We start from the raw sequence: 14,000 nt of genomic DNA, 5'->3' as shown, positions 1-14,000 counted from the left end.
CCCGAGTGTACGTTCTCCCTCGGAGACCGTGCAGCCAGTTTCGGCGCCAGAGTTCGCTCGGCGCCAAGACGCGGCACGGAGCAGAAGGCTGGTGAGAGACCCTCAGGGTGACTCTTGCCAGGCCAGCGGCCGCTCTTGCAGCGACCAGCTGGTAACCCGGGTTTTCCCCCCCCCCCCCTAAGAAGGCTCCTTCGGGACCTTCTAAGGGCCCGTCTCGCTCCGGCGATTCGGGGAGCTCTTCTGCTGGTCCTCCTGCTCCCTCGGGAACAGGGCCCGTCTTTTCTTCTACCAAGGAGAAGAACGACGGGAGCCAGAGGAGTTACCAGCTTCGGCTGGCACTTCCTCGCCTGGTTCTAGCGGTTCTGCCGCTAAACCACCCAGGATCCGCCTCGGCTTCTCGTTAGCGAGAAGTACCGAGTGGACGGTCTTTCGCGGGAGACCGTCCAGCCAAAGTCTTGACGCCCGAGCTCGCTCGCCGTCAAGACCGAAGCGCGGAGCAGAAGACTGGCGAGAGTCGTGCAGACGACTCTCGTCAGGCCAGTGGACGCTCTCGCAGCGACCAGCTGGCTGCTCGGGTTGACGTGACGGTCGCTGACCAGCCGGACGAGTTGAGGCGAGGAAGGGGTCCCCGCGGCCGTCGGTACCAGCCACGGCTGGTACCAGCGGCTCGACGCGCCGAGAGGACGCTCGCCGGTCTCACCGCGACAGCGAACCTAGCAGGTCACCTGACGCCGCTCCCATCGGACCGGGCGAAGATGGTAACCAGCAACAGCTTCGCCTGACGCTAGAGATCAGCGTCGACGTTCTCAGCCGAGCCTCTCCTGCGCCCCAGCGCTCGGGCAAGGCTAGGCCTGCTGCTCGATCGCCACCGCGGGTTGACGATCAGCAGCAGCCCTCCAAGCACGCTGGTCCTGCCAGCGAGCTAGTGGGGGGGCGTCAGGTCTGCCTCTCCTGTACCTTCAACCTCCTCGGGCTACACCGGGAGGAGCGAGGTACCTATGAGTGATCGCGAGAGGTGCGTCCGCTCGCATCCCGCTATGACGCCGTATGGACCAGGCACGGTTCTAGGACCGACCAGGACATACGTGCAAGTAGCTGGAGGCGACCGTCAGGGGTCTGCCGCTATTCCTCCTTCGGAAGGAGGAGTATCTCGGGATCTGTTCTTGTTGGAAGGACTGGACGGTCCTACTCCGCAAGACGCGGTTACTCCCGAGATACAGAGGAAATTGCAGAAGTCATTAAGCTGATTCGTCAGCATAATGACCTTGCGGAAGGATTGCTGCTCCCACCAGCAGAGCCCACGAGTCGTTTTGGGGCCCGAGAGGGAACCAAACCGACGGTGGGTCTGCCGCGATCGGAGCTTGCCATTCTGTCTCGAACCAGAGTCTCTCGTCTCCGGACAAGAAGGCTCGCTCAGTTCTGGCCGGTCGATCAAGCTACTCCATCCTCCTCTACTGCGACAGCGGCGTTTCTACGTGTCTTCGACACCGTATTTAAATACTCCTTCGGTCCTCCTGAGAGGTTTCGACCTCGACGAGGACTGGAATGAGTCGGAGGACGGTATCGGCTCTCCCCTGTCGGTGTCGATCAGCCTCACCCAGACGACGTTCACAGTGGCGGCAGACCCTTACCTACAGTGAGAAGTTCGTAACCCTCCGCGGGAAAACGTTTTTCTCCTGACGATACGTTTTCCCAGACTCTGAGAGACCATCGCCGCAAGGCGATGGCTGCTCCTATTCTTCTCCAACTGCTAGTTCCACCTGGGAAGGCGAGCGAGTATCCAATTCCTCCCCCATTCCCTCTCTCCTTACGGCTACGAGGGAAGGGGAGGGATCCTACAGAGATTTCTCTGTAGGATCCCACGTTCGGGACTGCGCTACCGGGGGGACCTTCGGGTCCTACCTGACCGTAAGCCCCGGTCGTTGAGGAGGGACCCTGCCCCATTCTCGATTTCTACGGAATCGAGAGGACCACCAGCCGATATCGTTTGACGAATTCGGTGGGGGGTTTCGCAGACTGCTTAGAATTCTAAGGAATTTCTAGCGCATTCAGTGTGTTCGAGTTTTTTACGATCTCCAACACTTAGGCTAGACCACGGTCTAAAGTGAGCGAGACGAGAATCCCCGATATTACATGATAATCGGGAACCTCGCCTATGCTCGAATTCCTGGAATTTTCTAGCATTGGGAAGAAGACTGCTGCTGAAAGAAACTATCTTACAGTAGGCGACCAACCTGGAATAGAGAAGATTGACGGGAATATCCAGTTTGGCTTGAACTATCGTCTTAGTATTCTGTTCACCATTGAAGCTTTCCTTCGAGGAAGACTTCTCCTTCACTCTTTGATAGAGATCGAAGGTGGTCGATCTCCAATCCTTATTTTGTTTTCTTGAAGGAAAGAATTTAGGATGGAGATCGTTGTTCAGAATCCTACAAATATACTACGTATATTAACCTCGCGACATGATTCTACTAAGCAGTTGAATTGTCCGAGGGGTAGGCGCATATCCTAGTTATCTATGGATTGCGACTTAGAAGAGAAGTATTCTAATTGAACTGCAACTCGGGTTGCCTGCAACCTCCCAGGAGTTTTTCAGTTTCAATTTTATATACTTATGGTTTTGTCACGACAACACCATTTCAACTTTTATATTTACCGAAATTCGTTTCGCCTAAATATAATTTGCTCGAGCATATCTTTTATGCTCGGTAGTTCTAGCCGAACGCATTCCTTCATGGAATAATGGATTACATGGCAACTCAGGATGACGAGTCGGCGAGAGCTCAGGCTCAACTACTGCGTATTGAACTGCCTGACAGCAGCTCAGTATCAGCTGGCCTCCGAGATGCACGGTCAGTTTATGTCTCTCTCTCCCCTGGTTTGATTGACTACCGAACCGTATCTCTGCCCAACAATCATGGACTTAGGTCTCTGATTAATGGGGATTCTCGCAATAATGAATGGACCATCTACTGCTGTGAAGCTAGATTCCATCGCCTTCGACATTGCGAGAATTTTCAATAGAGTATCTCTTGGACTCTTTCATCTTTCTGTTTACCGCACGGTAACAGAAGTCTGTACAAGTCTCCCGCTGCATCGCACTGCGATAATGCGAATGATTTTGCAGACATCTGAGTTTGTCTTCAAATATCTCGTATTCGTAGGTGTACAATTGTTCATTGTTCAACCCGAATTACGAGATGTGTCAGAAGACATCGCCTACTCTCCGACCTGACAGCTCTACTTCCAAATGTTCAGCCCATGAGAAGCAGTTCTTCAGGCGGCTTTCCCCTGTGTTTTCATTACTGAAGAACGCCCCGCTTTCATTGCAACTACGACTTCTCACCGGACAGCAATGAAATAGCGGTTAGCGTTTTCAGTCATTTGTGAAGCACAGGTTATGAATCTTGAGAATCCTTCTCTCGATTCGTCTGTGAAGACGTAGGTTGCATTCAATATCTACCTTCGTCTTCAACGGTACATAGTGTTGTTTCTCCTTAGCTGAGATTCAACAACCATGAGATGTTTTGCCTTCAGGGACCTCGGTCTCTAGAAGGCAATTGACTTTCGCCTGTTGGGCACAATGCCTTAAGAGAATCATCACCTCGCTGTCCGCATTGGTGACAAACAAATACATTATTTGTTTGGTCTCTCGGCATAACCCTTTAAAGGCGAAGGTCACGTGACTTACTCGGATGCTTTGACAACTTGCCTCCTACCGAACGCAGTCAGTCGGCAGCTGTCAGAGCGGCCGAGTCAGTTACGAACTACGCTGTTGACTTAGTTCGGTGTTACAGAGCAATCATTACTTCGTTTTTAATAGCTTGTCACAGTACCCATACCATCGACACCCACCATGGAGTGTCGGTGTCCTATCCACTACCGAGAACTTCGCTGCATGGGGATAGGAGGATGCGAGAGACTTCGTGGCAAACGGACAGACCAGTATGGGTACTGGACATCACCGAAGTAGAGAAGAGGAATAGGTCATGCGACTATTTCCTTCTTTTCCTCTGAGAACTGCATGACTTCTCCTGCGAAGTCAAGCATCCAGGGGATGGGGATCCGTGACGCTCGATTTCGTACCGAACTTCGTAGCGAAGACTCAGAACCCTTCGGTCCCTGACGATTGTTTCGAGTCGTTCACAATCCCCTCCCTAATGGACTTCACCGCCTTCGATGCGAAGGGAGATGCTGCCTTGTCCGCAAGAACTTCTCCGTGGCGCAGGTACTGAAGGCAGGGGTCTGGTCCAACCAGACCACATGCCCTTCCTTCTACCTTCGGGATATTGCCCACAGGTCCTTGGATCTTTTTCCTTGTGACCCGTGGTGGCTGCTCACACGTTGTGTAGCGAACCCAGACCCTCGCAGGCTGAACAGCATCGAGTCCTGGTGTGACTGTAAGAATGGATGAGTGAATGATAGTGTGACTGGCTCCTCTTCCCATCTTTTTCTTCCCTCTACCTGTGGTTAGAGGGGACACGGTCGTCACCCTGCTGGATTAGGACAAGATGCAGGTGAGCTACTCAACAGAGGCCCCATCCTATCCCTTTCACTAGGGATAGGAGCGTATATCCACCACTTCCTCCAACAAGGGGGAGGAAGTGGATGCCAGCTTGAGACAACCCATACTTTATGTGCCTCTTGCAAACAGGAACAAGTTCTTGCTTGCTGGTACGAAGAGATACGCTTGCCTCTCTCTTAGTACTCGGCCCAGAGGTCTGACCATTGATCCTGCGGTGCACACCCCGATCAATCGGACAGAGGCTTGGATCCCTCCCTCGCTCTTACGACCAGGGGAGGCATTCCAGGGATGGACGAACACAGTCTGTTCATCAAAAGACTCAGATTCCTCCCACCAAGAAGTGAGTCTTCCTATTGTTAAAGGACCGATGGTTTGTATTACGTATCGGAACAATGACAATTTGTCGAAAATTGCATTTTTCCTAACTATACAAACCTTAGGTCCTTTACATATAGTCCTCCATGCCACCCCTCACTCTGCGTATTTTGCATGGGCCAAAAGCAAAAGTGATTTGTTTACCTCCCAATGTCGGACAAGCAGTTAACTACCGTTCTCCCCTTGTTCGAAGCTTACAACCGTTCCAGCTGCCGCTAGCTACTTCCTATTGTTAAAGGACCTCAGGTTTGTATAGCTAGGAAAAATGCAATTTTCGACAAATTGTCATTTTATCAACAAACCCTCCAAGGAGGGTGAACCCTGTAACCCAAGCAACCCCCAGAGCGCTTCCATTTTAGAGGCCTCTGACTCTAAAGCAAAAGAAACTGATGAAAAAGTGTCTTCCCTCACCAGAAGTAAATTAACTCCCTAGGAAGAGGGGGCGACATTACACTAAATCAGCCTGAGGGCCTCTCGATACTTCCAACGACAAATCGATTGAAGAAAAGGAAGGAGACAAAGGTACAACAGCACCTAGTATGGGGTGTGACTGCGGCAGGAGACAAAGCATCGAGGCAAGGAGAAGAAAACACCTCCCACGAAGGGAAGGTAGAAACTCTACAATGCTCCCTCTTACTATGAGGTAACTTCCACTGCTCTCTAGGCCATGCAAGACATTCTGGGCAGGGATTCGTTATGGTACAAACATTAGCACCACATCTACTGCATGTGAAGTGTGGGTCTGTCGGTGAAGAAGCCAGGAAATGAGTACACGGGAAACCTTGAATTCCTGGGCACATACGTTGGCGAGGCCAAGAAGGAGCAGAAGAAGCCATATTACAATCACAGACATAATCACAAGCGAAAACGGGCAATGAACCGGTTAAAAGGCCAGGAGAGGGCAACCTTGACTCTCACCCAGGCTGTTAAGAAAATGGCTGAACGCTGTGGCGTGGGTGCGTGGTCTTTGACCAGTTTTCACCCAATAGTATACGCATGCTTTGCCAGATCTCACAAGATTCCTTGCTTTTCATCTGCGATTTAACCGGATCCAGCTAGGCGCTAGAAAATTATCCTATTGTTAAGACCTCAGGTCTGTAGCTATGAAAAATACAAATTGTCTTAGATAATATGTCATTTTATGATGAAATTGATAAAAAACCTGGAATTTGTGGATATTTCTCATAGAAAAATACTGCGAGTAGGCAAATTTTCTGTGAATAATTGGGGGAAATGTTCCCAAGAGAAATCCGCAAGTACGGGGGTCCACTGTATATCTCAATAAGTCTGTATTCATTTTATATTCATGAAAAAATTACATTATATAATTCTTTCTAAGAGGTTTATTTTCCACAGAGCTGAATGCACATGCTAAGCAGAACCTACACATTCCAAGATGTCTCGCATGACCGATGTGTTATTTGAGGAGGATGCACTAAAAGCTCAGCAACTTGAGTCTGGCAAAGCTGTGAAACGCTTCACACACCGCCATCGACCAGAGAGTGGTCAGCTGAAGATACGCCTCGAGACAGGTCATATAATATGGGTTGGATCAGCCGGAACTTCAGAAATTATGAGTAAGATATTTTATATTACTTTATTATATGACATCTCTTATTAAAATAGTAAATTTTGTTTGTTCCTATGCGATATACAAACTCTTGGTCCTTTACATAAGAAATTACTTTCAGCGTAGGCTGGAATATGGCTGTTAAATTCATGAACAAGGTGGTTAGGCAGTAACTACCATCTGGTAAGCGGGTAGGCCCGCCTCCCTGGATGTAAACACTCCACTTTGCTTTCGGCCGTCTTTCGATGAAGTGTGTTTGTGAGCTCTTGCTGACGAGCCATTAATTACAATTTTCCTGGTGGGATCTTTACTTTGTTATTTTGAATGAATATATTTGTATACTGTATTTTATATTAATAATGAATTTACTTTAATAATTAATATGCAAACCGACTTTTTGTGATATTCTTGCTAGCCGTCTTTCTGCTTTGTGTTAAAGGTCAGCGGCAAGGGTGTGCCAACACCCTTATATATTTTCGCCCTTTAACATTAGGACAAGACGTATTCATCCGAAATTTACGCTTGCGCTTGAAATTACCGAGGGGAACTTTGGAGGTTTGTCCTTTGTTTCTTCTGGTATTTCCTCTTCTCCTTTGTCCTTTTGCTAGCTATTGGATGAAGATAGGAGAGGGGGCATGTGGCATTTGTGTTTGAGGGATCTCCTCTCATTTCGGAGGGTGGTGCCCTTGAATGCGAGAGGAGTATCATTATTTATTTTAAATAATTTTTTCTTTCTTTTACAGGCTAGTAGTGGTGATAGTTGATTACAGCAGTAGATGTTTGGATATCTCTTTGTATAGACTATACTAACCTTGGAATTGTACCTGTGACTCGTAGCATGCTGTGATATTGGTCATCAAGTGTGTGTACTGCTCCCTGCTGGAAATCATATTATTTGAGATGAAACTTACCTACTGTTAAATTTTGCTATATCTCCCCGCCGATTAGGTGAGTCGGCATTCAAACAAAAAAATCTAATGGCTGCCCAGATGACTCTAGTTACCAGTTCACCTGTTCTCCACCAGGTGTGTTTCGAATGTTTTAGCTCTTGTCAGAATTCTCCTTGCCGCCATTGCAGCTAGGCGATTGTTGGTATTATATGAAGTTTGGCTGTTTTACACCTGTTTACGGTATTGTAATTTCATTTACCTAGGATATCTTCCTCCGGAAGTAAAACCAATAACATCAGGCTATGTAGGGATGTTTTGATGTAACCAGGATGGTGAAATTGGAAGTTGATCAACATTCTTTTGTACTGGCAGGGGTACAAGGTGTGATTTTGGAACTACTGGATGTGAAGAATGTAGGGAATTGTTCTGAGAATTTATGCCTTGATATCTCAGATATAAGAAAGACTGGAACTAATAGATTGCGAAACCAATTAGTTAGATCAGAGCTTAAACCTGTCAGGCTATCCCTACTCAGACTAGGCATTTTAGTAGGCTAGTATTGACTTCCATTGTAGCTCTGCCTTCTGCTCCCCACTCAGTTCAGGAAAAGTGTAACGAGAAGTTAGAACATTAACCTATTTTTAGTTCTAATACAATATGAACTTTGTTCGTGACGGGAACGTTCCGAATCCCTCCAGTGTGCGCTCATTTTCGCGTTCCCTGTTAGAAGTAAGGTGTTGGTGCCCTCGTCTGTATGTAGCCCGAGCCTATGACTGCCTTGCGACAGTTGGAAACGTCCGCTGCCAGGGAACCGGGTCGGTTCTCGGGATGATGGGATTCTGTGCCCTCCTATACCTACTTCACCCTTTTCATGGTCTGAATCTCGTTTTAAGGGGGCCAGCCGGCTAATGCCATTCTTTAAGGACAGGACTTTGATATTCATACCACTTAATAAGGTGACTTGGGACATCTCCAAACCGCATATGATTTTCGCCTCTGACCTTCGGTTTTGTGATGCCAGGGCGATTTATCCCAAAAATAGTAACCATTTTTCAAATTCTATCTCCTCCCATGATATTTAATATTAAGACCTGGGATTACTACCATATATAGACCTGATGAAGACCTCCAATCAAATGAGGAGTTTTTTTCTAAAAGTCATTTTTTTGCTAGATATGAATTTCTCATGGCAAAAAAATAAACCCTATAAATTAGGAAAACAAAATTAAAAAAAAAAAGACAAAACAAAAATTGGAAAAAAGGGCTTTATTTGATTGTTCTATAATGTCTTTCTGAGTTATATACCAAATTCCAATGTTATAGCTTTAAAATTAAATGAGAAGATAGATTTTGAAGGTCAATAACTATAGTTTTGAGATACGGGCGTTCAAAGTTTTTCTTCGTATATTTATAACGACAATGTTAATAAATAATGATTATTATGAATGTATATTTCTTTTTTGTGTATTAATAAACCAAAACTATTTTATTTATCATAATTTAATCATAAATGATGATCCCTTTGCTCATATATCGTAGCTTGGGGCACTGCGTCAGGCAAGACAGGGCACTCCTTCCTACGCAACTCTCTCTCTCTCCTTCACTAACTCGGCTTATTACAGCGAATTTTCTTCTTTTGTATGTTAGCTAGATGTTTTCCTAGTATTATCCGTTTTGGCATGATGAAATTCTTGCCGAAACAAAAATAAACAAACGTAAATGCAAGAGAATGTCAGGAGATGAAATTCGAAGGTGTACTCTCTTTTTACAAAGACAATGTTAATAAATCATGATTATTATGAATTTCATATTCCTATTTGGGTATTAATAAACCAAAACTATGTTATTTATTATAAATTAAGATCCCTTAGCTCAAAGATCGTAGCCTGGGGGACAGTGTGACGTGTGCTTCAGGCAAGATGGGGGCGTTTACTTACTACGCAACCCTTCCTCTTTCTCTTCAATAACTACGCTTATATCGCATATATCATGATATTCTGTAATCATATTAGAGCGAATTTTCTTCATCTTTATGTTAGCGAAATGTTTTCCTTGTCTTTTCCTCATTTGCATGATGAAATTCTTGCCGAAACATAGATAAACATATGTAAAAGCAAGCGAATGTCAGAGGTGAAACTCGAACGTGTAGTCTACTTGAAGTCTGTGCTCGCACTGAATCATGGTTCAACTTAATACTCCCTTCTGCGACCCACGGAATCTCTTCAGATGCCATTTCTCACAATTTCTTTGACAATAATTATCAAAATTTGCGATAACAGAAGAAATATTCCATTTTCTTGTACGGATGAATGTTTTAGGCATATTGAGTTATGTTTACTAATTACCCTGTAACTACGAAAGTAAGAGGAATTTTGACAAAATATTTCATATACGTATTCTCAATTGCCATATGAAGCTCCATGAATTTTTTCATGACTGCATTTTTCGTCCTATACCCCCATATATAAGGGTTCTGGCCGGCCCCCGTAAAGCGTTCACCAAAGGACCGTTGAAGAGTTCACATAAGGACCGTTTCGGTAAGCGTGATGTTATCATGCATAGGCTTAATAATATATGATATAGGTGTAGACATTTTATTGAGATGTTAATGTATCTGTAGCGAGTTTTACACGTTTAGATATGTCGACTCGGTTGACTGTTTATCTGTCACGTTTTGGTTCTTCTAAATTCTTGTATGCTAGCATATTTCTTTTTCTTCGTAATGCTTGTGTTTGTTCTTTGCGTATTTCCTCTTCTGCTATCTGTAAATTGCTTACTACTGCCTCGATTAATGCTTCTCTTTCAAGTCTACACTGTCTCTAGTATCTAAAGTTCTCGCCGAGTTAGATATTTTAGCTTCAGAGATTTCTAACTTAGTTTCATATAGGAATGCTTTCAAGTATGTATGATCGCTTTCGGATGAGGCGGGTGCGTTGTTGTAACTCCTCTCCCACCGCCTCCCACTTTTGGCGCTTCGTTCTCTCTCTCCCTCTCTCCCTCTGTCGACTCGTGCGGACTGCGGACCAGGGTTCCCAGACGTTCGATAATTATCGTACAAGTACGATAATTTGACCCCCTGTACGATAAACGATTATTAATCAAAATACGATAATTTGAAGAGATTTGGTACGTTTATTTGGTCTTATACATCTGGAAACCCTCCTGTGGACATTGTTGATTCGTGTGAACTCAGTTGACTCGTGCGGAGTGCGAACTTGGCCGAGTCCCGAGTCGCTTAAACTGTCTTGCTCTCATTGAGTCGTGGTGGATTCGTTACAGCACTTAGCTGCTGTCACCTCTTATTGATAAGTGTCGCTTTTTGTCGACAAGGGTTGCGGAGAAAGAGCAATCCTTTAAGCTCTGTTTACCTCCTGTCGGCAGCTGTCTCCTCTCGTCGCCCGCTGACAGAAGAAGAGTTTGAAGGGAGTTGCAGGAACTCGTTTGGGCCGGTCGGCATTTGTTGCCTCACTACGCCTTGCTGTATCCTCATTTTGTTGAGGATAGAGGCCACATAGAGAATATATCTTAATTGTCTTAGCGTATTTGGCGCACTAAATATTGGAGAAGAGAACCAATGCTTTCTCCAATTTGAGAGCATTTCGTAACTTTTCTCGTCCTCGGACACAATCTCCCTTTGTGTCTGCTCTGGCTTGTCGTCTTGTCTTTTAAAGTCGCAGAGAGCCGAAGACCGCCTTTTGCTGTACAACACTTGTTGGTCCTTTAACCATCTTTATTAGGAGGTTCGCTTTCTTTCTCTTTCCTGTGGGGAAATGAACTCGAGACTGACAGACATGCTGATGGATTTTCAGTTTAACTTGAGTTATTATCTTTTATGTACGTTGTCTTGTCTCTGCGACTTCTTAGAGAGGTGGAGACGCCAACCCAGCGGGAGTGTTTAGCAAGGAAACAAGTAACTCATTTCTGATGCTGCTGGGTAATGTCCTCATGCTTATACTCACTCTGTTTGGAAGAAGTGAGAACACTTTCGCTTCCTGTCTGATTATGCAGCTCAGGATTATCTATTGGTAGTCTTATTTTATACCATTCGGGGGATAAGTGCAGATTCAGGTTCTGGAATATGGACAGTTGGAACCTCCTAACATGCATGGAGAGACTTGGGACCAGTATGTTATATGGTGGAAACAGTGAAGGGCAGTTGTGATTCTTTTTGGTGGTCCTCCACTGGTTTATTCTCCCTCTTATAGCTTCCTTTGTCTTCAGCAGAGATCTCTCATAAGTCTTTTAGTAGGAGATTGTTTATAGAGGGAATGATGGTCCAAGGGTAATTCCTTAGGAAGACACCCATAAGTAATTGGAGATATTCTTGGACATTTGGAGACTGAATAACAGTAAGTGTCTGCCCATATACTTGTTGGTTTTCTAGCATGGTTTTAGTGCCTTTCCAAAGAATGGTCAGACTTATGGTCCACATGCAGAATGTATTCATTCCACTTACCATACATCCACAGTCATGAAAGTTCCTTCAAGAGGTTTTTACGAGGAGGTATTGCTGTTCTGTGCACTTTGTTTGAGTTAGTGTGCAGCCCTCTATAAGTTATGTCGGGACTTGTTGCCCATTGGTAGATGGTGTCCACTTTCGGAGCAAGACACTTCTACTGAATCAGTTATTCAAGTTAGCCCACTCTGTCAACAGTATTCCAAAGGCCAAGGACCTGTTGCTTCTTCTGGCCCAATTTCTGTGCACTATATTGTTAATTCTTTATATCCCCATTCTTATCTAGTGATGTGGGGATGACAGTTAATTATGCATGCTTGTCGGTCAAGATGAATAGGCATGTGCTGCTTGAAGATTTTAGACCAGAAAGAAACTTCCTATATGGTAAAGGGCTTTTCCTCATTAGGAAACATGGCCTTACGGGTTATTTTCAGATAATCATGCTCAATTAATGTACAGTTTCAGCGTAAGAATTACGACTTACAAATAACTTTCATTAAATTTGTAAGTAATCCAGAACCAACTTTGGCTCCAGGACTGTAGGAGGGACACTTTAACCAGGAATCGTCCATTTGGTTCTTAAACCTAAGTCCAAGTTTTGGTCTTTTCCCTCTGGCATGCATCATAGAATGGTCAACTACACCTGGTAAAACTTTTTAGATGTCAGGGCAATGGAAAGACATCAGGATGCTTAGCAGGTTTATTCCCGGTCAGAAACAAAGTCTTTGTGGGAAGTTTGCTGCTTTGAGTGAAATGAAACAACATATTGGTTTGATCATCCATTCTGTGGAAGGACAGTGTTGTAGCAATTGGGGATTCAGGAAGAACAACTGCCTACAAGGGCCTTTACATCTGTAAGTTTGGCACTTGGTGTGGATTTAAGGAACACTCATTTAGCTTCCTAGCATGTAGATGAGCAGGGACAGCCGAATGATTACTACTACTTTGTTGGCCCTCAGGCTTGAGCAATGGATGTTTCCTTAAATTTTGCCTAATTCAGACTCATAGGCCCACCCCTTGCATCTACTCTGAATTCTATTGAGCAATTTCATGTTCAAGAATTGGTTAGTCTCCTGTAGAGCCCTTGTAGCCTCAGGGCAAAACTTTTCAGAATTTCCAATGCTCTGGGTAGATGTCTCATTCTTCCGTTGAGAAGAAATCAACTCTACTACACAATTCCATACAGTTCCATTGATGTAGGCATCTCCTTAACTGCTTGGAGAGGTTAGAATGTTCCCTCCAAATAATAAGATTTTCAAGTTATCATAGAATCTGCCCTTAATTTAAAACTGCCATGGCCTGGGGTCAGAAGCAGTGGTCTGTGTGTTGCTGAGGGTACCATTCTGGAGGAATTTTCAGCACCTGGAACCAATGTTTTCTGTTTAGAGGAGATAAGACTTTTCACTGTCTACTTCCAAAGTTATCGTTCCATACATACTTTCCTCGGTATTGCATCAAGTACTTTTAGATCTTGCTGAGGACCAGCACTTAAGGTGTTGAGATTGAAGCCCCTTCATCTCTATACATATATCAGACTCTATACATAGGTATATCACTCTCTCTGGAGTTTAGATGTGGGTTTAAACTTTATCTGAATTTACTGTAAAACCTTTTATTTAGCAGTGGTTAATAAGTAAATTTTAAACATCTAACTCACCTGGTAGTTATATATATAGCTTACGTCACGGCAGAATTTCAAAACTCACGGCAATTGCCGATTGGGTAGTCAGGTGTACCACCTGTGCGCCCTCTACCCAGGTACCTAGAACCATTCCAACTATTCCTCAGATCTTCCCTGCCGCCTCATCGGTGACATCGTTGGAATTTCGCTCGTTTGGCCCGTGTTTTTTCGCAGTTATTTGGTGAAGTACACTTTGGCTTTGCTTTGGATTTCTTTGGAGCCTTTTAGATATTGTTGGTTTAACTCTTGCTGGTTTTGATCTTTCGCTTGGATTTTTCAACATGGCTAACTCTGCTTCGATTGTGAGAATGTGTGTGAGAGGATGTAAGACTCGGCTTGCTAAAGCCTCGTTAGATCCTCATTCAGTTTGTATAAAATGTAGAGGCAAGAGTTGTGAGTTGGATGATAGATGTGAGGAATGTGTAGATTTACCTGAGAATGAGTGGATGGAATATTACCGCTATGTGCGAAAGTTGGAAAAGGATAGGATCAGGAGAGCGAAG

The 14,000-nt window shown here is 44.9% G+C and overlaps 1 protein-coding gene across 1 annotated transcript in view; it reads left to right on the top strand.

Annotated features, from left to right (window-relative positions):
* The window catches only part of LOC135220808 (1-phosphatidylinositol 4,5-bisphosphate phosphodiesterase gamma-1-like), a 511,068-nt gene that overhangs the window by 13,067 nt on the left and 484,001 nt on the right, over positions 1 to 14,000 (top strand). The window contains exon 2 of the mRNA XM_064258319.1: positions 6,257 to 6,477. Within this exon, the coding sequence (XP_064114389.1) occupies positions 6,297 to 6,477 (181 nt within the window). The 5' untranslated portion in view covers positions 6,257 to 6,296. The remainder of the gene's footprint in view (positions 1 to 6,256; positions 6,478 to 14,000) is intronic.

Source organism: Macrobrachium nipponense, chromosome 2 (assembly GCF_015104395.2).
Source record: "Macrobrachium nipponense isolate FS-2020 chromosome 2, ASM1510439v2, whole genome shotgun sequence".
Classification (NCBI taxonomy): Eukaryota; Metazoa; Arthropoda; class Malacostraca; order Decapoda; family Palaemonidae; genus Macrobrachium; species Macrobrachium nipponense.
Note: the sequence above shows the minus strand (reverse complement) of the source record. Positions and strands in the feature narration are given on the sequence as shown.